The sequence below is a fragment of the Myxine glutinosa genome, chromosome 1 (genome assembly GCF_964187855.1).
Source record: "Myxine glutinosa chromosome 1, kmMyxGlut1.1, whole genome shotgun sequence".
Taxonomy (NCBI): domain Eukaryota; kingdom Metazoa; phylum Chordata; class Myxini; order Myxiniformes; family Myxinidae; genus Myxine; species Myxine glutinosa.
The window spans coordinates 312070948-312097379 of record NC_136261.1 but is presented as its reverse complement, the minus strand read 5'-3'; the positions used below and the strand labels follow the sequence as shown (position 1 = coordinate 312097379).

At 49.0% G+C, this 26432-nt stretch overlaps 1 protein-coding gene across 2 annotated transcripts in view; it reads right to left on the bottom strand.

Annotated features, from left to right (window-relative positions):
• Positions 1–26432, bottom strand: part of AP4E1 (adaptor related protein complex 4 subunit epsilon 1) — a 184081-nt gene that overhangs the window by 126550 nt on the left and 31099 nt on the right. For both annotated transcript variants that reach the window (XM_068136403.2, XM_068136410.2), the window contains exon 4: positions 18615–18688. In XM_068136403.2, coding sequence (XP_067992504.2) covers positions 18615–18688 — 74 coding nt within the window. The remainder of the gene's footprint in view (positions 1–18614; positions 18689–26432) is intronic.

Here is a 26432-nt window from a genome sequence, read left to right as displayed (position 1 = left end):
CCCTCTCCCTCCAGCCCTCCACATCCTGCGATTCCTTCAATTCCCTGCGTGAGTCAGTGTCTTTTGTTTGTTCTGTCCTGGGATAAGTTAAGCCTGTAGATAAGCTAGTATTTGCACTGTGTCACCTGCGTCTTATGTGTTGTAAATAAACTTAATTGCTCCTTTTTGCTTGTGTGTGTAAATAATAAACCCCATTACTCGTCTGTACGTCTTCTCGTTTTAATTCCTTTTTCCTCTTGCATTGCGTCGTTTTTGTCTTTTCCCTCATTGAGCAGCTACGGTGCGATACGGCCAAAGTTCTGGGTGAATCGGGTGAGTTTTGTTAGGTCGCGGTCTTACACCACCGCTCGGTCTATAACATCTGTCCGCGACCAGTAACAATTGGTGTCGGGGAGTGAGATCGATCCAGAGCGCGCTTCACGCGCTCAAAATTATAAAGTACCGAAATTTATTTTGTTTTATAAAGTAAAACCCGAATTTTGAAATCGCGCCATGGCTGTTCAAGGCGACGGGATGCCGGTGGGAGAGATAGAGGGGTTAGAAGTAACCCAGGACTTCGGGGAAGAAAGGGAAGAGGAGAGCAATGAGGTGGTTGAGGGTGTATCAGGTGCACAAAATGGCGCTCTCGCGCACGTGGTTACAGCGGCACCAAATTTAGCCACGCCCATGGTCGCGGTAGTCGAACCCGAGATGCCAATGGATTTGAACCTGTTTATGAAACAGATGATGGCCTTTATGGTAAAAACAGACGATAATTTCAAAGGGATGGAAAACAGGATAGGGGGCCAAATGGGGGTAATGGGGAACCGGATGGATGCTCAGGGTGAGCGATTGGAGGGTCAAATGGGGGTAATGAGGGACGGAGCGAGGGCTGATAGTGAGCGATTGGGGGGCGAAATGGGGGGCAAAATGGGAGAAATGGGGGAACGGCTAGAAGCTAAATTTGAGGGGTTAGACAATGGGTTAGAGGGGGTGAAAAATGGGTTAATGGGGTTAGAAAATAGGATGGAAGACAAATTGCGGGAAATAGGGGAGCAATCCGCCCGGGAAATCGAACAGATGGGGAACCAGATGGAGGAGATACGACGAGGTGTAAGTGAGGAGGTTTCGGGGCTACGCGAGGAGGTAAAGCGAGGTGAAAAGCGTATAGAGAAAGAGGTGAGAAATAATACGGCAAAGTTACAAGGGGGAATAGAAGATCTGACGGAGGAGGTGGAACAGCTGACGGAGGGACAAACGAAGTTAGTGGAGCAGGTTCAAAGGAACACTGCGGTACTAGGAGGGTTAAAGGCGACACAAAAAGAAATTAAAAACGAATTAATAGCGACGCAGAGGCAATGTCAGATGGTACGGGAGGAACTGACAATGAGGGTGGACGAGGTGACAGAGATAATGGAGACAAAGGACCGGCAGGTGAGGATGCACATAGAGACGGTCACGGTAGCCCTAGAGGACGAACTTGAGGAGACGCACCGAGAAATAAAAGAGGTTAAACAAAAATTAGAGGAAGTGGAAGAAGAGGTGAGTGAAATTAAGAAGGGACGAACAGAAACTAAAAGAGAAATCCAGGAGGAGGTGATGGAATATGTGCAAGGTCGGTGCTCAACTCATAATGTGATGCTCACTAACCAAATAAAAAGTTTGCAGGTGGCAAAGGAGGTGCGGAGACGAAGTACGGAGGTGAGTGGCAATGTATATGATGTGAGGAAAGCTTCAGTCGGCTTGGGGATTGCTTTGGATCCGGGTGTTCGTGAAAGGCCGTTGGTGAAGTGTGCGACAGGTCTGGTGTGCAAAAAAAGAGGTGTGCGAGAATGTCCGACCATGGGGTGTGTGAGGAAAAAGTGCACGCCGAGGAGTGAGTGTGCCGTCAGGAGTGAGTCGGTCATAGCGCGTGTGCGAGGGAGCACAGGGAAGCGCGGTGTGGTCAGTGTTACGGAGGAAGTAACGAAAAAGTGTGCGCGGGAGGATGCGCGAGAAAGGTGTGTAACGGACGGGTGCATGGGGAAAGCGCATGCTGTCACGAGTAAGGGAGAATGCATGCCTGTGGTGAGTGTTACAGAGGATGTAACGGGAGGGTGTGCGCGAGAAAGGTGTGTAACGGACGGGTGCATGAGGAAAGAGTGTGCCGTCGAAAGTAAGGGTGAGTGCGCTGTCAAGAGTGGAGGTGAGAGTAGTGAGAGTGAAACGGAGCGTGAGTTGGTTATGACAGGTGAGCGAGGATGTACACCTGGAATGGAAGGATGCACACCTGGAATGGTAGAGCGTGTGTGGGAAGGCACATTTGAGTTGGTAGTGAGGCACATGGTTGGGTGTGCGAATGAGAGCACACCTGTGATTGTCACAGAGGAAGTGACCGAGGAGGGGGCGCGAAGAGGTGTGTTGGTGAGGTGTGCGACCAACGAATGTGTGCCAAAGTGTTCGGTGGTCAGGTGTGTGACCAAGTCGGCGAGCGGAATGAGTGTACCGAGGTGTGTAAGGAAAGGTACGAGGAGAATGGGAACAGCTGCATGTATGAGCAAGAAAGGGGTAGCGTATGCTTGTAAGAATCCAGGTGAAGCGTCGACGGTAACCAGGCTAGAGGTTAGAACGACTTATAGCCGACTCGGGCCCTCGGTGCGCGTCGGGCAGCTTCGCGTGCCGCGAGAACCAGCGGGGATCCGAGCCACGGCGGGTTCGAAAGGACCGCCGTGCGCGATCCACGCTGGGCCTCGCGTGGAACGGCCGCGTCCGGGCTCCACTAGACGGAGCGGGCCACCCGATAGGAAGGGTCGTCATGGCGACCACTTTCTATTGAGACGTGCCGGCAGGTCGAGATCGGGACATTGGATGGCTCCACGCCGAGGTGGTGCGTGGGATCTCGGCCCGGGTAAGCCCCCGCCCCTGCCCCGAATGCGGGACGTATCCAGCCGCTGGCACAAAAGAACCCGCGTTCATGGCTCGGCTGTACGAAGCCGAGCTTTCGAAGGAAATTGCGCACCGAGAGGATGTAATAAGTAGACGGGTGATGAGGATAGTGTTTTGGCCCCGAAATTAGAAAAAAGCAAAATTTGATGATGGTATGGGTAGATTTGGCAGTAAATGGAAAATTTTTGAATTGTTGGATTTGGACGAGCGAAATTGGTAGTGAGAGACCCCCGATGTGGTGGGATGGCAAATCCACCATCCCTCACAGTGGGGCAAAGGAGCTATAGTCTATTGGGTGTATGGCAGTGAAAACTAGCCCGGGTGGGTTAGGATATTGATAGGGATCTAGCGAAGATGACATTAGGTAACGTTAAGTTTAGTTAGTGACTGATACCTGTAGTGGGGACGCAGGTAGATTAGTGTGGATTATAATGACGTGGGAGCGCAATAGTTAAAGGGACGACTGGGAAGCGCAAGTCTCAGAGGGGAGTAGTTAGCTGAGATGATGCCGTGTGTGTGAGGATTGAACAGGTGTGATTGAACAGGTGTGATTGAACAGGTGTGATTGCACAGGTGTGCAACTGAACAGGTGTGTGGAGCAGTGTATGAGGGAGTAGTGGTGATTGTGTGTTGTGTTGACCAACTGGTCCAGGAAGAGGAGGAGGGTGCAGGTGGCACCAGGTAGGATTGCACAGGTGTGCAACGACAGGTGAATGAAAGACAGGTGTATGGAATAAATGGTATGGAGTATTGGAATGGATGGTCGTGGAGTGAGTATGGTGGAAATTGTGGAGTGGAGTGGATGGTGCGAAGGTGTGAATGGGGGAAGAGTGGACCCCCATCACGGATACCCGGGGCGGGTAGTGCAAGTGTTAGGTAGAGGGTATAGGTAAATTGTGGTTGGATATTGGCATATGTGGTGCGAGGTGAAAGAATGGTATTTGGATGGGTGCATTAGTGTCGTGGAAATGGCTGGGCGTGTAGCCTGTTAGTGTGTGTAGTTGGTTGGGCGCTCTACCACTGTGAGGATGTCGGCCAGGTGAGGCCGCAGGTGGGCTCTGGGAGCCGGTAGTAGTTGTTGTGGATGGGGCCCGAGGATCCGGAGGACGGACCCGGGTAGCCCAGTGCCAGAGGGCACCGAGTGGGGTGACAGAGCCAGGAGGGGCCTGCCCCAGTTAGATAGGTTAGGGTGAGGAGCTAGGTAAGCTCGGGTGGCAACTACAGTGGTGGAGGTGTGCAGGTGGGTAGACCTGCTAGGAGAGTTACACGTCGCAGCCCAGAAATTGTGCGAGGGCACCGGGAGATGAATCGGGGGAGTGAGACCCCAAATTGAGAAGCACCACAGTTTGGGCAATGGGAATTGGTTATTAGAACCCATAGTGTAAGTTGGCCAATGGATTGGCAGGGAAAGACCCCGGGTAGTGTAAAGTGTGTTAAAGTCATTTAGAAAATAGTTAGGATGAAGGATCTCCTCGCACCATCTGCATCCACTCACCTGAGGTGACAGGTACTCCGCACCATGCCATGTCTTATTATTTTTGCTGTGCAAATGTTTGGATTGTGAGACGCATCATGACGTGGGTGTGACATTGTGCGTAATTCCATCTCTCCCTCCTTATGAGGATTGATGATGAATTGGTGATGGCAAATTTTGAAGTAGAGGGATTGTGGAGACGAATTTGGTATAGGGGAAATATGGGGAAGACGTGACAGTAGTGACGAATTTGTAAATGTGTAGATTTTTGTACATATGGGGTAAGGGCAAGGGTAGTGTAGGTGACAGGGGGGTGACGTACGGTAGGGACGAGCTTTCTCACTTCGCCCTCCGTACGCATTTCGCCTTGCATTGCCTTATTGACGTGTACCCTTGTGACCTTACCCCTCGCTCAATTGTCTTTCCCCTTTTGTCTCCCACATGACCTGTGCGCCATTGGGTGCCGAGGGGAGCGTGCGTGGGTCGGCCATTGTGCGCCCGAAATTCCCAGAACCAGCTGTCTGCATCGATGCACCACATTATGGACCACATGCCTGTGGCCGAGCACCACTTATGGACCCCATGGGTTGGGGCATGGCCCCTCTGCTGGAACCGGCCATGAGGGCCTGAAATCTTGCTGGCGGACCTTGGCCACAGGGCACCGATGCCCCACAGGTGAACCACACTAGTCGGCCCTGTGGGCTATAAATAAAAGCAAATAAAAAGGACACATTGGGCACACTTTATTGAAAATAGGCCGCCAGTAAGCAAAGAAAAATGAAAATGACAACATCTGGAAGACAAATAATAATCACCAGCAGAGGGAGCCGAAGAGCAAGAGACACCTGCAGGGTTAGGGGTTGTTGAATTTATTTTTATTCATTGAACAATGGTGACTGCACCGATTGGTGCTTGGGTGTGTATTGGTGCGGTTTTGGGTGCGTTCATGGTGCGTCGATGCAGAGCAGACTGTCTCCCCCCCCAGAAAGAACAATTACAGGTCCTGGGTTAGTTTTGTAAATAAAAATAGCGTCAATTGTAAATAATGCTTCCCACCGTCAGTGTATAGTTTGAAGACCATTCCGCAATTCGGTTAACTGTGGGCGTAAGTCTGTTAGGCAGGGTGCAATGGAGCAGCGGGACACATTTATTATGTTTTAAAACTGTCGCACTCAGGGTCAGGTTAAAAGTAGAGGGAACTACACCTACGTGCCACACTAAGGTAAAAGTAATAGGCCCGGGACGTGCCTAAGGGGAGGAGGGTGCAGTGTTGTGGATATGAGAATGTTTTTTTATTTTGTTGTTGTGGTAAAATGTTGTTGTAAAAGGTTGTTGTAAAATATCACCCCTCCTCCCTCCGTTTGTGGTTGTATAAAGGTCAAAGGGCGTTTCCGTAGTTAGTCCATAAAACATACATGCAGGACACGATATATCTTTTTTGACAGTTATATCCTTATTATGTGTATTAGTGTAAGGCTGTGTCTTCCATTAATTGAAATACTCCATTGCACCAGTGAAAGAGAATAGATTCCCTTTCCTTCCCATCCCCAAAACCTCCATTTCCATATTACATCCCCTCTCGTCACTGCTGAGCCCTCGATTCCCAATCACCTCCCCTCCAATAACCGCCATTGACCCTGTGCTTTGAGTCGGAGAAGAAAGGCGTGTCTCCACCTCGTCAGAGGGGAGGAGGGGCGTGCCCGCCCGTCGTCATCCAAGGCGGAGCCCGAGGGTCGCGCGACCAACCAGGGCCGAGGTGAGCACCCCGATGGGCGTGTCCAAAACGCCGGGGGCGTAATCGCTGGAGGCGCTATAAAAGGCGCAAAACGGAAGTGGTCACGAGGAGTTGGTGAGAGATGCACTTTGAGTTGGTTGCCAGTAGAGGGTCTGAGTCGGTTGGTCACAAAGGGTTGGTCTTGGTGAGAGAGGTCTGAGTTGGTCGTCAAGAGAGTGGTGGTAAAGAGTGAGGGACCAAGAAAGAGTTGAGGTTGAGGGTTTAGACGAGTGGGACAAGGCCTGGCAAGGCAAGTGGAGGCGGCAGCAGCAGCGACACCCGGCAGCCGCTTGGGGCCTGGGCGGCGGTTTGGAGCAGGGCCGAAAAGGAACGGCGGCTGCTAAACGCGCCGATCGTGCTGCATGACCCCCCTTTGGACCTCCCTCTCCCTCCAGCCCTCCACATCCTGTGATTCCTGCAATTCCCCGCGTGAGTCAGTGTCTTTTGTTTGTTCTGTCCTGGGATAAGTTAAGCCTGTAGATAAGCTAGTATTTGCACTGTGTCACCTGCGTCTTATGTGTTGTAAATAAACTTAATTGCTCCTTTTTGCTTGTGTGTGTAAATAATAAACCCCATTACTCGTCTGTACGTCTTCTCGTTTTAATTCCTTTTTCCTCTTGCATTGCGTCGTTTTTGTCTTTTCCCTCATTGAGCAGCTACGGTGCGATACGGCCAAAGTTCTGGGTGAATCGGGTGAGTTTTGTTAGGTCGCGGTCTTACACCACCGCTCGGTCTATAACATCTGTCCGCGACCAGTAACAATATATATATATAGATATATAGACCAGGTGGTCCAGAAACCCTGGGCACATTTTGAAGAACGATACCTGCAACAAACAACTAAGTTTATTATTGTTCTTTGGTGCAAAACAAAACATGCTTACTCAAAAATGGATGTCACCGCTTCAACACGCACAGGCATCACGTGATACGCAACAGGGTGAGGTGCATCACGTGATATGGATCGGGGTGAGCTTCGCTCACTGTGTTGCACGTGTTCGTCTTTGCATTAGTTCAGTTCATTGTGAATTAGACGCCCTAATATGACGGAGGATATTGTGAGACAGAAAATTCACGCTGTTCACTTGTATTCTGGATCTGGAAATTCAGCTGAAGTTCACAGACAACTTGTCAAAGAATGTGGTGCCGACTCAATTGACAGAAGAAACATTGGCAGAATAAACAAGCAGCTTGATGAAACCGGCTGCATTCTTCCAAAACAGTCACCAGGTAGGCCTCGTACTGTTCGAACTGAGGAAAGCAGAGCGGTCATTCAACGACAACTTGACAGCAACACACCATTATCAACTCATCGTTTATTAAACGTCACCAACATAAGCCGATCATCGATTCGAAGAATACTAAAAGACCTTAATGCGAAACCATACATACCCAGATTAATTCACCAACTATCTGAGGATGATTTTGACAGGTGCGTTGAAGCATGTGAGACATTGCTTGGGTTAATGGATATGGACAATGATTTGCAGAACAGGATATTGTGGTCAGATGAATCTAATTTTAATTTATCTGGTTCTGTGAATAGTCATAACAGCGTGATATGGGCAGGAGACAACCCACGATTTATGTTTGAGTACAACATCCAGTATCAAGCTAGTGTGTGCAGCATGTATTTCCACTCAATGATGGCCAAATGTGGTTCATGCATGATGGTGCGCCTGCTCACTATGCTGCCAGTGTACCCCAGGCCCTTGATTTGAACTTTACAGACAAATGGATTGGCCATCATGGTCCGGTTGAATGGCCACCAATCTTGTAATAATAAGACATCTTTGCCCCAATCTTGTGATTTAACATCCTGTAAATTTTTCCTTTGGGGTTTCCTCAAACACAAAGTGTTTGCGAAGAATCCAACGACCCTTAGAGATTTGAAACAATTCATCCATAATGAGACTGCTGTCTTAACAACTGAAACATGCAGAACTGTGTGTCAGTGTTTCGTCACGGCTACAGCTGTGCATAGACAATGAAGGAAAGCAGTTTGAACATTTGAACTGATCGGTTTCATGTATATTAGACTGATTAGACTTTTTAATGAGTAAGCATGTTTTGTCTTGTTTTTCACCAAAGAACAATAATAAACATTGATATATGTGGGAAAATTACACATCCAGACCAGGAATCGAACCCAGGTCCTCTGGTGAACCGTACCAGTGCTCTGCCATCTGAGCTATCTGGGCGACCCTAACCAAGCATGCAATTGTATATACGCTTAGCGTATGACTATGTAGCGTATATACATACATTAGCGTATGTATATACGCTAATCAATGGAAAGTAACTGAGTAAGTGTATGCATATCTCTTGTCCTTTCAGAGTTATAGTGGTTTGAAATATATTTTCAATGAAAACTTGGCCCCTTGACTTTTGACCCCAAAAAATAATTTAAACTACTTTTGCCCTGTTCAAGTGACTCGTGGTCGTCCCTCTAGGCTCCCTCTCCCCATTGGTATTTTTGTGAATATAAGATTGTTCTTCACGGTTCTGTTTAAATATGTTTAAACTTTCCTCTGGAATGTTATATTCAGTCGTATATTACAACACGCTGTTTTTCTTCCTATTTAAAAGGCTCCTTTCAATTTCCTCTTCAACTCATTCCATTTCAAAAAAATATTCAATCTCTTATAATTCTTTCTCACTACATGCTCTAAATTCTCATTCATTCCACCCCTCCTCCATCGTTCTTAAACGGATCGCGAACTTGAAAATCACAACAAACCCAATTTGTTATAAATGTTCATCTTTCATTAGTCATCCACTTTCTAAACTCCCCCTTTGCTCCTCCCCTCCAAATGTCCCCCCTTGCCCCTCCCCTCCTAAACTCCCCCCTTGCCCCCCCTCCTAAACTCCCCCCTTGCCCCCCCCTCCTAAACTCTCCCCTTGCCCCTCCCCTCCTAAACTCTCCCCTTGCCCCTCCCCTCCTAAACTCCCCCCTTGCCCCTCCCCTCCCAAACTCCCCACTTGCTCCTCCCCTCCAAATCTCCCCCCTTGCCCCTCCCCTCCTAAACTCCCCCCTTGCCCCTCCCCTCATAAACACCCCCCTTGCCCTTCCCCTCCTAAACTCCCCCCTTGCCCCTCCCCTTCAAATCTCCCCCCCAACCATCCCTCCCAAATTCTCCCTCCTCCCACCTCCTTCTCAAAGCTGCCTCCTCCCCACTTCGTCTCCATTCTATCTCATACCTCCACCTCCCCTAACCTTCTACTTTCCTCTGCCCCCCCTCAAACAACCCCTCACTGTGCCTCATCCCATCACCATCAAACCTTTCATCCTCCTCATCCTTCCCTTTCTTGTAACTGTTCTGTAAGAACTCTCTCTCTCTCTCTTCTGTAACTTGTAACTCTGCTGACACACTATCAACTGCTCTTCCTACCTCCCCCTCTCACCCTTCATCTGACCCTACCCCTCCCCTCCCCTGTCCTGCACCCGATGCACCCCCTCTCTCCTCATTAACGGTATGGACCTCAAACATCCGGGGCCTTCGCTCAAACCTGATTGATCTCTCCATTCAGGTTGCTTCTGACAATCCAGACTTAATCTGCTGAACAAAAACTTTCCTCCTTCAAGATGTCTCTGATTCCTTAATATCTCTTCCTGGTTACTCCCGCCTCCGGTACGACAGACCTGAGCCTCGTCCTGGTGGTGGGGTGGCTATCTTTATCAAAAACTCTCTTCCTCACTCTCCCTGCACTGCCCTCTCTCCACCCCACCCCCAGGAGTACCTCTGGCTACGGCTTCCTCTCCGCTACCACCTTTTGTTCAGATGTGTTCTGTACCATCCTCCAAACAGTGATGACTCCATTTACATTTCACTGTCGGACAACATGGACCAACTTCTATCAACTCATCCAAATTCTCTCTTCCTCATATGTGGCGACTTCAACTGTCATCGTGCCAGCTGGCTGGGTGTGGATTCATCTCTCACCAGCCATGGCACCTCAGCAAAGGACTTCTGCGACTCATTGGGACTGACACAATCTGTCAATTTCCCGACCCGGATCTCAGTCAATGGAGTATCTTCTCTTCTGGACTTGGTTATGACTAACTTCCCTGCAAATGTCAGCTGCTCTTCTTCTGCTCCAATCGGTTCTTCTGATCATGTGCTTGTTAAAGTGGACATCTCTCTGGCCATTCTCAGAGAGCCTCCTCAGCGCCAACGAGTCTGGCATTTCACTCAGGCCGACTGGCACGGGCTGCAAGCAGCCATCAATCACCTGGACTGGTCTCCCATCTCTACTGCCTCTGACATCAATTCTTCCTGGGAATTCTTCCAAAGCAAACTGCTCCCTCTCATGCACAGATTTATCCCGTCTCGTCTTCAGTTGTCTTACCCTTCCTCCCATCCATGGTACACTGAATCTTGTGGTGAGGCAGTTGCCCTGAAACAACTTGCCTTTGCCTCCTGGAATGCAAATCCAACTGAAGGCAATCTCAGTTCCATCCACCAAGCTCAAAACAAGTGTGTGTCTACCCTCAGGAGTGCCAGGAAGCACTATCTCTTCACACTCAAGATTGAACTCTCAAACCTGTCTCCTTCCTCCAAATCCTGGTAGCGTCTGGTCAAATCCGTGTCTGGTGTTTGTTCCCCCTCCATCCCCTCCCTTACCTCAAATGGCTACACAGTTGACACCGCACGTGACAAAGCCGAATGCTTCAACTCTGTGTTTGCCTCAAAATCTTGTGTCCCAAACCCATCTCTCTCTGTTCCCACCTTTCCCAGTCGAACCCAACTGCTCCTGGACTCTGTGTCCTTCTCTCCTGACAAGGTGGAGGAGTTTTTATCAAACCTCGACTCTGATTCTGCAACTGGACCAGACGGTATCAGCCCACGGGTCCTAAAATCCTGCTCTGCCGCTCTATCTCACCCTCTCTCTGTTCTTTTCACCCTCTCTTTTGCTCAAGGTCATCTGCCAGCATCTTGGAAATCAGCAAACATTACCACTTTACACAAAAAATGTGCCTGCTTCCAATTATCAGCAAAGTCATGGAATCCATCATTGCTTCGGATATCAAATCCTTCCTCTTCTCCAATGGTTTGATCTCTGATCATCAATTCGGATTCAGACCAGGTCATTGCACTCTGGACATGTTGCTTCTGCTGTCTCAACAATGGATGGAGGTCCTCAATGCCAAACAGGAAATCAGAGCTGTCTCACTTGACATATCACGTGCCTTCGATACGGTCTGGCACCCAGCTCTGCTCACCAAACTCTCCTCCTATGGTATCCATGGAAATCTCCACTCATGGCTTGCGGACTTCCTCTCTGGTCGTAGGCAACGTGTGGCCCTGAATGGATTTCTCTCATCTCCCCCTTTCTGTTCTGGCTGGAGTTACCCAAGGTAGTGTTCTGGGCCCTGTGCTATTTCTGGTCTTCATCAATGATCTCTCCGACTCTCTGGAAAATCCTCTCTATCTCTTTGCTGATGACTCCACTATCTGCCGCTCCATTCCTCATCCCTCAGATCAGCAGCCTCCATTCCTCACTCTCTGCAGACCTGGACAAAATCACAGACTGGTCAAACAAGTGGAACATGTCTTTCAATCCTGACAAATCTCACACTCTTACAATGTCTCTCCGAAAGGACCAACTGGAAAACCCTCCCATCTACTTTCTCAACAATCCTCTCCAAGAAGTTCTGTCGCTCAAGCTTTTGGGTCTCACTATCTGCCATGATCTTTCTTGGGAAAACCATATTTCCAAGCTGGCCTCCAAAGCCAGTCGCCGACTGGGCTTCCTCCGTCGTGCGAAGTCCTTCCTTGGCACACCTGAGCTCTTCACCACATACAAGGCTTTCATCCGCAGCTCAATGGAATACTGTTCCCCCCTCTGTGCTGGTGCTCCTGCCTCACACCTAGCTCGGGTTCACGCTGTTGAAGCCAAAGCTTTCAGAATCATTGGAATCTCCTGCGATGAAGTTAACTCCGAGGGCCTTTCACTCACTCACCGCAGGCAGGTTGGTGGTCTTTCTATCTTCTACCGACTCCTCTCTGGCCTTGCTCCCACAGCTCTCTCTGTGCTCTGTCCCCCCAATATTCCTTCAGGTCGCACAAGATCTGCCTGCAACCCTCTTATGGTTAAACTGCCAAAATCTAGGCTCTCTGCTCACCTTCACTCTTTCGTTCCCCTTTTCTCCCGCCTCTGGAACAAACTCCCCCACTCCCTTCAATCCCACTCCTCCTCCAGGTCTTTAAAACAGCTGTTCACCACCATCTCTTATCTTCCCCCATCCAAAACCTTGATCTTTTCTACCCCCGCTAATTCACCCCAGAGCCCTTGCAGTGTTCATATGTTTTATAGCTCTCCCACCTCCCCCCAAGCCCTCCCCCTCCCACATTTCTCCCGATGTCCCTGCTCTCAAATGTTGTGTTTGTGTCCTTCCCCCCCTCTCCCCATCTTGTCTGCCGCTCCCCTTGTTTTTTGTGTTTTGTATGTCGGTTTGACTTTTTGTGTGATTAATGTTCGCTCTTTCACGAGCCTCGATCTTGTGTGCAAAAAAAAAAAGAAAAAAAAAAAGCATTTTTGACCATTTTATGCAACATGTTATTTTTCGGTAATTGAATAATGAACATTTTGGTGTTGGTTAGAAGGGAATCGGATAATGTTTGGCAGAGTTATTAGTAAAAAAAACCATTTTTGACCTTGGGTTTGACCTTTCAAGGTCACTCAAGGTCAAAGGTCATGGTGCCAAATGAAATGTCGTATGTGACTTCCTATACGTCAGTAACAGTAAGTGTATGCATATCTCTTGTAATTTTAGAGTTAGTGGTTTGATTAATTGAAATATATTGTTACGGTTTTGTGAATAAAGGATTGCCCCCCCCCCCCCTCGTAGGTAGATGCACCACAACATGCAGCCTCGTTTTAGTTCAGTTATTTCATAGTAAATGTAAGCGTAGTCCTTTCCTGTGTTAGTTTTGCGTTGAGCAGGCCAGTAAGTGTAGGCCTCAATTAGGCTGGAATACCATGTGCACGGCCTGAGACAAGTCAGACAAGGAGAGAGAGTCGCCCAGCCCATGAAGAGAGACAGGTCAGGTCAGAGGTGAGAGCTGTGAGAGACAACAAGTGAGTCTCCCCGTCCGAGCCGTTGTCCCACCACAAGTGGATTGAATCGTTTGTAATAGCCTCGATGTACACTAACTCTCCCCGTGCCCGGCATGCCCTGTGCCCTGCGCTCTGCGCTCTGCTGCCTGTATTAATCGCGCTTGTGAAGACGACCCATTCCGGGCCACAGACGCGCGACCTCCTTTCCTGCGCTCCCTGCACGTGCCGTGAACACCAGAGGGCCACGCCGGGCGAGCTGTCCGGAGTGGACGATGCCAGGACGCGTTTGGGGACGCGAACTTTTCCTTCCTTCTTTTCCCCCGCGTGAGTGAGTGGGCCCTTAGTCTGGGCTTAAGTTAAGGCTGCTTAAGTGCCTGCTCTGTGTCTCTTCACCTGTATAGCTGTAAATAAACCGTGTTCTTCCTCTTATTTGATCGTTCCTGTCATTTCACAATTGGCCTAGCATCGCACGAACAGAACCGCTCGAATCGGGTTCAATAAAAGGTAACGGCACGAGTCACGTGATACGCACACCGCTCGGGCGTATTCGATTAGCGTGGCTTGTACGAGGTCCGGTCCCCGTTTTCGTGGCAGCGTGGGTCAAAGGTACGTGTGGCATCGACCTGATACCCTTTTCCACGCTCACTGCGGGAGTGGCGACTCGGCCTCGTGGACACGAAGACCCGAGGGGAAAAAGGGGTTAACCCACGCTTTTGTAACATCGACAGGCTTCGGGAGATCCGCAACAATATTTTAAATGAAAACTCGACCCCCCTGACTTCACGTTTTGGGTGACCTTGAGCTTGACCTTGGGCCGAGAGAGTTAAAAATTGGGCACAGTCTATTCCAGGGCAAAACAAATATGTGTGTAAAGTATGGCGATGCTATGTGCAACGATGTAGATGTAGTACTGCGCACAAGCATACAGACAAACAGACAGACAGACTAGAAATCGGTCAGAGACCGAGGACTTGCCGGAATTAAAAATATGGCGGCCGAACCACGTGACCGATGACGTCATCATTATTTGTTTTCTAAACTAATTTATTCCTTGATTATTATGCTCAAAAGATTTAATCTTGATCGGATGAAGTTTTGTAGTTGTCGAATTATGACGTCATAATGGAGGCACCTATGACATCATCATTAACATATTTTATTCCCCATGGAGCGTTCTTTACAATGAGCCATGTCTCAATTTTTTTCTACTCAGCACTATCAGAGATATCGAGGTGCAAAGTTTTTCGGTTTTTCCAAGATGGCGGCCGAACCACGTGACCGATGACGTCATCTTTTTTTTTTTCTCCACCAGTTTATGCCGACATGACGCTCAGGAAATTGCATCTTGATTGGATGAAGTTTTGTACTTGTCGAATTATCGAATTATGACGTCATAATGGAGGCCTTGGGCCTAGAGTTAAAAATTGGGCACAGTCTATTCCAGAGCAAGACAAATATGTGTGTAAAGTATGGCGATGCTATTTGCAACGACTTAGATGTAGTACTGCGCACAAACAGACAAACAGACAGACAAACCAACCAACCAACATACTTGCCGCGATCTATTCCGGCAAGTAACAAGAAGACGTCATGCGGAGCACGATACTTGCAAAATCCGCACTCCCCCCCCCCCCCCCCCACCTCCCCCTCTCCCCCAAGAAAAAAAATTCCATTGATACAACAAACAGTTCATCAAGATTAAAATTGACAATCTTGATCAAACCTCGGGTGAATAGGAAGAAAAGTGACGATTTTTCAGATGCAAAATTATGATTTTGGAAGGTTGACCTTGAGTTGACCTTTGACCTTTTGACCTCAAAAATAGTTAGTTTCCCTATTTAGTGACTCAATGTGCAAATGCTGTTCAATTTTCAAGTCAATCGGATGAAAATTGAGGATTTTAAAAACTTGGCCTATGTTGACCTTTTGGCCGATGTTGACCTCAAAAATAGTTGGTGGTTGAATTCAGTGACCATATCTGTAAATCCTCTTCAAATTTCAAGTTAATCGAATGAAAATTGAGGATTTTAAGAAATTTGGCCTATGTTGACTGAAAATATACTTGGTGGTTGAATTCAGTGACCAGATATGCAAGTCCTCTTCAAATTTCAAGTCAATCGGATGAAAATTGTCTTTCCCTCAGTCTTTCCCTCAGTCTTTCCCTTTCCCTCATTGTCTTTCCCTCAGTCCCCCTGTGCTGTCTTTCCCTCCTGGTCCCCCTGTACTGTCTTTCCCTCACGGTCCCCTGTGCTGTCTTTCCCTCACGGTCCCCCTGTGCTGCCTTTCCCTCACGGTCCCCCTGTGCTGTCTTTCCCTCACGGTCCCCCTGTGCTGTCTTTCCCTCGTGGTCCCCCTGTACTGTCTTTCCCTCGCGGTCCCCCTGTGCTGTCTTTCCCTTGTGGTCCCCCTGTACTGTCTTTCCCTCACGGTCCCCCTGTACTGTCTTTCCCTCACGGTCCCCCTGTGCTGTCTTTTCCTCGTGGTCCCCCTGTGCTGTCTTTCCCTCACGGTCCCCCTGTGCTGTCTTTCCCTCGTGGTCCCCCTGTACTGTCTTTCCCTCACGGTCCCCCTGTACTGTCTTTCCCTCACGGTCCCCCTGTGCTGTCTTTCCCTCACGGTCCCCCTGTACTGTCTTTCCCTCACGGTCCCCCTGTGCTGTCTTTCCCTCACGGTCCCCCTGTGCTGTCTTTCCCTCACGGTCCCCCTGTACTGTCTTTCCCTCGCGGTCCCCCTGTACTGTCTTTCCCTCACGGTCCCCCTGTGCTGTCTTTCCCTCACGGTCCCCCTGTGCTGTCTTTCCCTCGTGGTCCCCCTGTACTGTCTTTCCCTCACAGTCCCCCTGTGCTATCTTTCCCTCACGGTCCCCCTGTACTGTCTTTCCCTCGCGGTCCCCCTGTACTGTCTTTCCCTCACGGTCCCCCTGTGCTGTCTTTCCCTCACGGTCCCCCTGTACTGTCTTTCCCTCACGGTCCCCCTGTGCTGTCTTTCCCTCGCGGTCCCCCTGTACTGTCTTTCCCTCACGGTCCCCCTGTACTGTCTTTCCCTCGCAGTCCCCCTGTGCTGTCTTTCCCTCACGGTCCCCCTGTGCTGTCTTTCCCTCACGGTCCCCCTGTGCTGTCTTTCCCTCGTGGTCCCCCTGTACTGTCTTTCCCTCATGGTCCCCCTGTGCTGTCTTTCCCTCACGGTCCCCCTGTACTGTCTTTCCCTCACGGTCCCCTGTGCTGTCTTTCTCTCACGGTCCCCCTGTGCTGCCTTTCCCTCACGGTCCCCCTGTGCTGTCTTTCCCTCACGGTCCCCCTGTGCTGTCTTTCCCTCGTGGTCCCCCTGTACTATCTTTCCCTCGTGGTCCCCCTGTGCTGTCTTTCCCTTGTGGTCCCCCTGTACTGTCTTTCCCTCACGGTCCCCCTGTACTGTCTTTCCCTCACGGTCCCCCTGTGCTGTCTTTTCCTCGTGGTCCCCCTGTGCTGTCTTTCCCTCACGGTCCCCCTGTGCTGTCTTTCCCTCGTGGTCCCCCTGTACTGTCTTTCCCTCACGGTCCCCCTGTGCTGTCTTTCCCTCACGGTCCCCCTGTGCTGTCTTTCCCTCACGGTCCCCCTGTACTGTCTTTCCCTCACGGTCCCCCTGTGCTGTCTTTCCCTCACGGTCCCCCTGTGCTGTCTTTCCCTCACGGTCCCCCTGTACTGTCTTTCCCTCGCGGTCCCCCTGTACTGTCTTTCCCTCACGGTCCCCCTGTGCTGTCTTTCCCTCACGGTCCCCCTGTGCTGTCTTTCCCTCGTGGTCCCCCTGTACTGTCTTTCCCTCACAGTCCCCCTGTGCTATCTTTCCCTCACGGTCCCCCTGTACTGTCTTTCCCTCGCGGTCCCCCTGTACTGTCTTTCCCTCACGGTCCCCCTGTGCTGTCTTTCCCTCACGGTCCCCCTGTACTGTCTTTCCCTCACGGTCCCCCTGTGCTGTCTTTCCCTCGCGGTCCCCCTGTACTGTCTTTCCCTCACGGTCCCCCTGTACTGTCTTTCCCTCGCAGTCCCCCTGTGCTGTCTTTCCCTCACGGTCCCCCTGTACTGTCTTTCCCTCGCGGTCCCCCTGTGCTGTCTTTCCCTCGCGGTCCCCCTGTACTGTCTTTCCCTCACGGTCCCCCTGTGCTGTCTTTCCCTCGCGGTCCCCCTGTGCTGTCTTTCCCTCGCGGTCCCCCTGTACTGTCTTTCCCTCGCGGTCCCCCTGTGCTGTCTTTCCCTCGTGGTCCCCCTGTGCTGTCTTTCCCTCGCGGTCCGCCTGTGCTGTCTTTCCCTCGTGGTCCCCCTGTGCTGTCTTTCCCTCGCGGTCCCCCTGTACTGTCTTTCCCTCGCGGTCCCCCTGTGCTGTCTTTCCCTCGCGGTTGTCAGCTCTTTCACGAGCCTCGATTCAGTACGGTATATATAAAAATTAAAAATAAAAAATTGAGGATTTTAGAAATTTGGCCTATGTTGACCTTTTGGCCTATGTTGATCTCAAATATACTTGGTGGTTGAATTCAGTGACCAGATATGCAAGTCCTCTTCAAATTTCAAGTCAATCGGATGAAAATTGAGGATTTTAGAAATTCAGCAAAGTTGGTGACCTTTGGCCTATGTTGACCTTTTGACCTCAAAAACAATAGTCTTCTTGCTTTTGACAAACTCCACCATTTGGTGAAGTTTCGTGAAGATCGGTTGAAAATTGTGACCTGTAGGCAGGTGATAAACAAACAAACAAACAGACAGACAGACAGACAGAACCACAAACGCAACCGACCAATATCCTTGAAAAATATTCGATTTTGCAAGTAACAAACAAAATATGTTTCAATATTTTAACAAATGTTTACATGGTGCTCAAGAAATTGCATCTTGATTAGATGAAGTTTTGTACTTGTCGAATTATCGAATTATGACATCATAATGGAGGCCTTGGGCTGAGAGAGTTTAAAATTGGGCACAGTCTATTCCAGGGCAAGACAAATATGTGTGTAAAGTATGGCGATGCTATGTGCAACGATGTAGACGTAGTACTGCGCACAAACAGACAAACAGACAGACAGAACCACAAATGCAACCAACCAATATACTTGAAAAATCTTCGATTTTGCAAGTAACAAACAGACAGACAAAACCACAAACGCAACCGAGCAATATACTTGAAAAATCTTCGATTTTGCAAGTAATAAATGGAGTGAAAACTGAGTACTCCCTTTTGGCGCGTGTCATCGCCGGGCCCCCTTCTGCGCCCGGCGATGACGTCATGCAACACCTGGAGATGGAATCAGAAATGAGCGGTGTACAATAAGTAGGAATTGTGTTACTGAAAAGGAGGATGTAAGATCCCTATCGGATGGGCAACATGGGCCGCTTTCAGAATATTTTCCAACTTCCCAATCCGCTCGACTACCTTCATAAGCGTGTTAACGAGTAGCAACAGGAGTTCATGATTTTCATGCAGAAGGAGACAACAGGCAAGGTATCCTGAAAGAGAGAAAAAGGCAGAGATTACAAAAACAAAATAAAAATCATAAATAACTAAAACTTTCTAATTTATAAATTGAAAAGCCATCTAAATATTACATATGCGAGGGAGGTAGGGAGAGGTGAGTTGGGAAGGAAGGGATGAAATGGCAAATAAATTTGCCTGGTCAACACTCCTACATGAACACCTGGCTCAAGATGCTGGGTCACACACTCAAATTCCAACAAGGAGTTGATACTGTAGGTACGCTGCCTTTTGGGTGGTATTATGAATAGATCTGTGTAATATGACAGCTAAATCTTGAAGGTTTTTTGAAATATCGCATAAGAAACCAGAACGGCACTCAGTAGCGAGCATATCTCCACCTGGTTCGCCATATCACTCAATGGTGAAGAATCACTTTAAAAATTCTTCTAGCTGGATCCGGATCTGGATCTTCACCAAAATCCAATGGATTCTTCCTTGTCACACACCCAAGCGGTCCAACAAGTTTCGTCCGAATCCATCCACAACTTTTTGAAATATCCTGCTATGTATCGTTTTTGGCCCCATCTCCCAATGGTGAAGAATCACTTTAAAATTCTAGTATCCGGATCCGAATCCGGATCTTCACCAAAATCTAATCATTTCGTCGTCACATACGTTACATCTCTGCCAAATTTCGTCCGAATCCGTCCACAACTTTTTGAGATATTTTGTTCACAAAAGGACAAACAAACGGACAAACAAATAGACATTGTGCAGACAGGGGTGAAAACATAACCTCCATCCACCTATGGTGGCGCAGGTAACCAGTTACCGAGATGGTTGCCACGGCAACATAGTTCAGCCAATCACAGCCGTGATATAATGAGATTGAGATAATGTCATGAGGAAGGCATTTTCAATATGAAAGCTAAATGTTCGGTTTTGAAATATCATGTACACAAAAGTATCGGTCGGTCGGACTGAGCAAATTTTAATGTCCCCAGTCTCTGACCTTGTTGTAGTGGCAGGGTACAATAACTCTCGGTTTAGCCACAGTTTATCAATGTCCTTGTAATGCATGCTGAAGTACAATAATGTTTCCGAATGTCCTTGTCCTGAAGACTAAAAAGAAAGGGTTAAAATAATGTCTCAAAGGCCATGTGACTGCAATCCTGCATGTATAAACTCCACTAAAAGACCGAATGAATGAATTGATGAAATATATATATTTTTAAAAAATCCGTATACAGGTAGGTGACCCCTTATCTGGCAACCCAAAAACCAGAAAGACGTAAAACCGGCAAAGTTTTGAAACCCCACTGTCCTACAATTGTTTAACCCTTTCAATGTGCAAGCCTTCTGAAAAGTTAATTGCCCCACGCAAAACAATTTGGCAGGAAAAATGTTGCGCCACGGCAGTGGCGTTGCGCAACCACCAAAGACAAGCATGTGAAGTGGCGTGTACATCCGATTCAGCATCATTGCACTGTGCCCAATAGTTTTGTGCACCTTAGTGTGTTTGTGCAATACCTCCTGTATCACAATCACGTGTAAAAGGCAACATCTGGACAAGCTAGTGGTGCTTCTAAAAGGAGGCATTCATCGCTTAGTGTCAAGTAAAAAGTGGAGTTGTTCCAGAAGTGTGACATGGGCATTTCGGTGGAACGCCTGAGTGAGGAGTATGGCGTCGGTACATTGACGGTCGGTCTACAATCTAAACTCTAAAGAAACAAAAGGAACATCTTACTATAATTCAACAAATGTCCGTCTGTCCATCTGTCTGTCTGTGTCTGTTTGAAGGTACCGCAAAAACGGCTGAACCGATCGCAACGATATTTTGGGTGGGTAATCCTAGATATGAACAGTGATGTGGCTTTTGTTGAAATTCTACAAATACTGTTTATTCTACGTACCAGGAGAGAGTAGATCGACTCCTGACGAACTCTTCCTATATAAACGTGCGGCTCCGAAATATCACGGCAGCGTGTGCAAAGCGACTGAGAAACAGGTGTAGCGGCCGCTTCCGTGTTACAGATTCGGCGCGCACTCTTCACACATAAACGTGCAACTGAGAAAGACGTGTAGCGGCCGCTTCCGTTTTGCAGAATTCAATCTTTTTTCAAAATGGACGCCATGGACTGTTTAGATTTTGATGATTTGCGTGTGATATGATTCAACGGATGTTTATATGAATCGTTTAAAATAAAAAAAGCCTTTAATTTCTGATATTTTTGCTTTTCATTTGGGCTTCCCAATTGAAGCCCCACCCTTAGAGCGGGTACTGTTGCTAGTATATTACAATTTTATGATGAGTGATGTGCCAAAGTTAATGGACAAAAGGAAAACGTTACATCAGTCGATGCCCGCTGATGGCGATAATGACGATGGCGTGGATCAGGAAATGCTGAATAGTGAGGTAGGTTTCCCTTGGATTGTGTAATAATCATGACAAGTGAAAACTTTTCACAGCGAATTAAGCCTAATGGCATCATATGAATGTTCAGCTTGGTGGTTCAACAAATTCCGGAAGAGGTATGCGCTACGTTTGCTGAAGGTCTCTGGCGAAAAAGCCTCGGCTGAAAGGAAGCTACAGAAGCCTACATCAAATGATTTAAAAAGGCTGGTGCAGAAAGAACGCATATTGCCTGAACAAATCTGTGATGCCAATGAAACAGTTTTTGTTCTGGAAGTATCTTCAGCGAAAAACCTATGCTACTGGATAAAAAGCACCACCATAGGGCGTCAAAAACAACAAAGAGCACCTAACCATACTCGCCTGTGCCAATGCTGCTGGAGCATACAACAGCAAATTGTTGATCATCAGTAAGACCCGGAAGTCTCGCGCCTTCACTGGAACGAGGGTGGTTTATTTGAGAAGCAGGCGAGCTTGGGGAACAACGGCCTTGTTTATTGCTTGGTTTGAAACCACTGTACACGAAGCAAGGGTGTGCTGCTGCGCTTAGGCCTTTCCGGATGAGGCCAAGGTTTATTTGCTCCTGGATAATTGTTCAGCAAATCCAAATGCCGATGTACCTATGAAATACAATTTTTTGCCATTTTTCTGCCACTGTCACGTCAGCCAGCACGTCAGCACGTCAGCCAGCACGTCAATACACGTCAGCCAGCAAAAACTCTCCGATATGTTCCAGGAGGTTAGATCCACAAGTTCCACTCTGATTTCCGCCAGCCCGAATTGCCTTCCCTCTCACCACCGCCTTTTTTACCCAAACCTTCCACTTCTACAGGTCCCATGCAACATACGGGTACCTGTAGTGGCTTATCTTCAGACGAGTTAAAATAAACTGTAGAAATACAGTAATCCCTTGCCAGACAAGTGAAAGCACAGGAGAATTTGGTAAATATATATATTGTTGCGGATATGAGGACTGTATTTTTTTGATTGTGTGCTGTATTATTATTATTATTGTTTATTCTGCACCCCCCTGCCTCCGGAGCTGTGTAAAGGTGAAAGGGCATCCCATAATTAGTCCACAAGCATACACGTCAGCCAAATAATAGAATACCCCTGTTTGATAGTTATCTCTTATTCTGTGTTTTAGAGTAAGGCTGTGTCTCCCATTAATTGAAGTACTCCATTGCACCAGTGAAAGAGAATAGATCCCCTTTCATTCCCATCCCCAAAATCTCCATTTCCTTTTACATCCCCTCTCGTGATTGCCAACCCTCGATTGCCAATTACCTCCCCTCCAAAACCGCCATTGACCATGAGGCAGGGTCGGAGAAGAAAGGCGTGTCTCCACCTCGTCATAGAGGGGAGGAGTGAGCCAGAGGGTCGCATGACCAACCAGGGCCGAGGTGAGCACACCGATGGGCGTGTCCTGAAGGCCGGCGGCTTGATCGCTGGAGGCGCTATAAAAGGCGCGCACGCAAGAGTCAGTGAGTGAGTCGTCAGTTGGTCGTCAGTGGAGGGTCAGTGGTTGCGTTGGTTGCGTTGAGTTGTCGGTGGTGAGGAGACACCAGGGCCAAGAGAGAGAAGGTTCAAGGTCAATTACCAGCAGTTGCGCCAGAGACGGCAGACGCGCCCTGAGGTGAGCCAGAGAAGCAGCTTTGGCTCCACAAGCAGCGTTGACTCCACCAGGCAGCTCCAACCCGTTACCCCGCGGGGACCAGATAGCGGTGGCATCGGTGGCCGTCGAGGTCCAGCCGACGTCCCGTGCGGGATCAAGCCCGAACCATCTGCCCCAGCTGAACCTTCCCATTCCTCCTTCCAGCATTCATTCCTTTCCTCCACCCTTCTTGTGTACGTGAGTTTGTTCTGTGTGTCTTGTCCCTGGGTATTAATTAAGCTTGTATAAGTTAATAATTGCACTGTGTCTCTGATTCTTCTGTATATTATTTTATTATCTTTCCTTCTCCTAGGTTACTTTGAGCATGTAAATAGTAGGAATAAATTTAGTAGTATTTCCAACCGTTTTGTCTTCTTCTTCTTCTTCTCCACATCCGTGTCGCCTTTGTCTTTTCCCTATTGAATAGCTGCGGTGCGATCCGGCCAACGTTTGGGTGGAATCGGGTTCTAATCGGGGAATAACTGTTCGGTCGCGGAGCCTTCGCTCGGCAAAGTAACATCTAAACCGCGATCAGCAACAATTGGTGTCGGGAAGTGGGATCGGACCCGAAGCGCGCTTAACGCGCTCAAAATTACAAGCTGCTGGAAATTTGTGTTGTTTTACAAAAACCCGAATTTTGAAATCGCGCCATGGCTGGTCAAGGCGACGGGATGCCGGTGGGAGAGATAGACGGGGTAGAATCGACCCAGGACCTCGGGGAAATGTATGTGGAGGAAGGAGAGGAGGAGAACATTGGCAATGAGGTTGAGGGGGTATCAGACGCACAAAATGGCGCTCTCGCGCACGTGGTTGAGGGGGCCACGGCCGCGGAACCAATGAGCGCGGCCCAAATGCAAGCCTTCATGACCCAATTCATGGTGGAAATGCAGAAAAAAAACGATAGTGAGAAAATGGAAAGCAGAATGATGGGGGCCATTATGGGGCAATTGGGAGTAATGAGGGACGAAGCGAGGGGTACCGGTGAGGGATTAAAACATGGGTTAACGGGGGTGGAAAATAGAATGGCTGCCCAGGAGAATCAGTTAGAGGGGGTGAAAAATGGGTTAATGGGGTTAGAAAATAGGATGGAGGACAAATTGCGGGAAATAGGGGAGCAATCCGCCCGAGAAATTAAACAAATGGGAGAGCAGATAGAGGAGGTAAAAATCGGGGTAGAAACCAAATTGGATGCTCAGAGGGATGAATTGGGACAGATGAGGGTGGCATCTACAAGGGAGATGGAGGAGATGAAAGAGGAGATACGACGAGGTGTGAGTGAGGAGGTCTCGGGGCTACGCGAGGAGGTAAAGCGAGGTGAGAAGTGTATGGAGAAAGAGGTGAGAAATAATACGGCTAGGTTACAAGGGGGAATAGAAGATCTGACGGAGGAGGTGGAACAGCTGACAGAGGGACAGACGGAGTTAGTGGAGCAGGTTCAAAAGAACACTGCGGTACTAGGAGGGTTAAAGGCGACACAAAAAGAAATTAAAAACGAATTAATAGCGACACAGAGGCAATGTCAGATGGTACGTGAGGAACTGACAATGAGGGTGGACGAGGTGACAGAGATAATGGAGACAAAGGACCGGCAGGTGAGGATGCACATAGAGACGGTCACGGTAGCCTTAGAGGACGAACTTGAGGAGACGCACCGAGAAATAAAAGAGGTTAAACAAAAATTAGAGGAAGTGGAAGAAGAGGTGAGTGAAATTAAGAAGAGACGGACAGAAACTAAGAGAGAAATCCAGGAGGAGGTGATGGAATATGTGCAAGGTCGGTGCTCAACTCATAATGTGATGCTCACTAACCAAATAAAGAGTTTGCAGGTGGCAAAAGAGGTGCGGAGACGAGGTGCCAAGGTGAGTGGCGATATAATCGGAAATGTACATGATGTGAGGAAAGCTTCAGTCGGCTTGGGGATTGGTTTGGATCCGGGTGTTCGTGAGAGGCCGTTGGTGAAGTGTGTGACAGGTCAGGTGTGCAAAAAAAGAGGTGTGCAAGAATGTCCGACCATGGGGTGTGTGAGGAAAAAGTGCACGCCAAGGAGTGAGTGTGCTGCCGAGAGTGAGTCGGTCGTAGCGCGTGTGTGAGGGGGTACATGGAAGCGCGGTGTGGTGAGTGTTACGGAGGAAGTAACGGAAAAGTGTGCGCAAGAGTGTGCGCGAGAAAGGTGTGTAACGGACGGGTGCATGAGGAAAGAGTGTGCTGTCGAGAGTAAGGGTGAGTGCGCGACCGAGAGTGGAGGTGAGAGTAGTGAGAGTGACACGGAGCGTGAGTTGGTTATGACAGGTGAGCGAGGATGTACACCTGGAATGGAAGGATGCACACCTGGAATGAACAGCTGGAGGTATGAGCAAGAAAGGGGTAGCGTATGCATGTAAGCATGCAGGTGAAGCATCGACGGTAACCGGGTTAGAGGTTAGAACGACTTAGAGCCGAATCGGGCCCTCGGTGCGCGTCGGGCAGCTTCGCGTGTCGCGAGGACCAGCGGGGATCCGAACCACGGCGGTTTCGAAATAACCGCCGTACGCGATCCACGCTGTGCCTCGCTTGGAACGGCCGCGTCCGGGCTCCACTAGGCGGAGCGGGCAGCTCGAGAGGAAGGGTCGTCATGGCGACCACTTTTTGTTGCGACGTGCCGGCAGGTCGAGATCGGGACATTGGATGGCTCCACGCCGAGGTGGCGCGTGGGATCTCGGCCCGGGTAAGCCCCCGTCCCTGCCCCGAATGCGGGACGTATCCAGCCGCTGGCACAAAACAACCCGCGTTCATTGCTCGGCTGTACGAAGCCGGGCTGTAGACGTGAATTGGCGCACCGAGAGGATCTAATAAGTAGACGGGTGATGAGGATAGTGTTTTGGCCCCGAAATTAGAAAAAAAGCAAAATTTGATGATTGGTACGATGATTGGCAAAAATTTTGATTGGCTGAAATTTGGTGTGCCAAATTGATAGTAGGACCTCCCCGATGTGGTGGGATGGCAAATCCACCATCCCTCACAGCGTGGGGGCAAATGCGCTATAGCTTATGGGGTGTGTGGCAGTGAAAACTAGCCCGGGTGGGTTAGGATATCGTGTGTAGGGATCTAGCGAAGATGACATTAGGTGACATTAAGGTTAGTTAGTGACGAGGATACCTGTAGTGGGGACGCAGGTAGATTAGAGTGGATGATAATGACGTGGGAGCGCAATAGTTTAAAGGGACGACTGGGAAGCGCAAGTTTCAGAGGGGAGTAGTTAGCTGAGATGATGCCGTGTGTTTGAAGATTGAACAGGTGTGATTGAACAGGTGTGATTGCACAGGTGTGCAACTGAACAGGTGTGTGGAGCAGTGTATGAGTGAGTGATGGTGATGTGTGTTGTGTTGACCAACTGGTCCAGGAAGAGGAGGAGGGTGCAGGTGGCACCAGGTATGATTGCACAGGTGTGCAACGACAGGTGAATGGAGGACAGGTGTATGGAATAAATGGTATGGAGTATTGGAATGGATGGTCGTGGAGTGAGTATGGTGGAAACGATGGAGTGGAGTGGGTGGTGCGAAGGTGTGAATGGGGGAAGAGTGGACCCCCATCACGGATACCCGGGGCGGGTAGTGTAAGTGTTAGGTAGAGGGTACAGGTAAATTGTGGTTGGATATTGGCATCTGTGGTGCGGGTGAAAGAATGGTCTTTGGATGGGTGCATTAGTGTTGTGGAAATGGCTGGGCGTGTA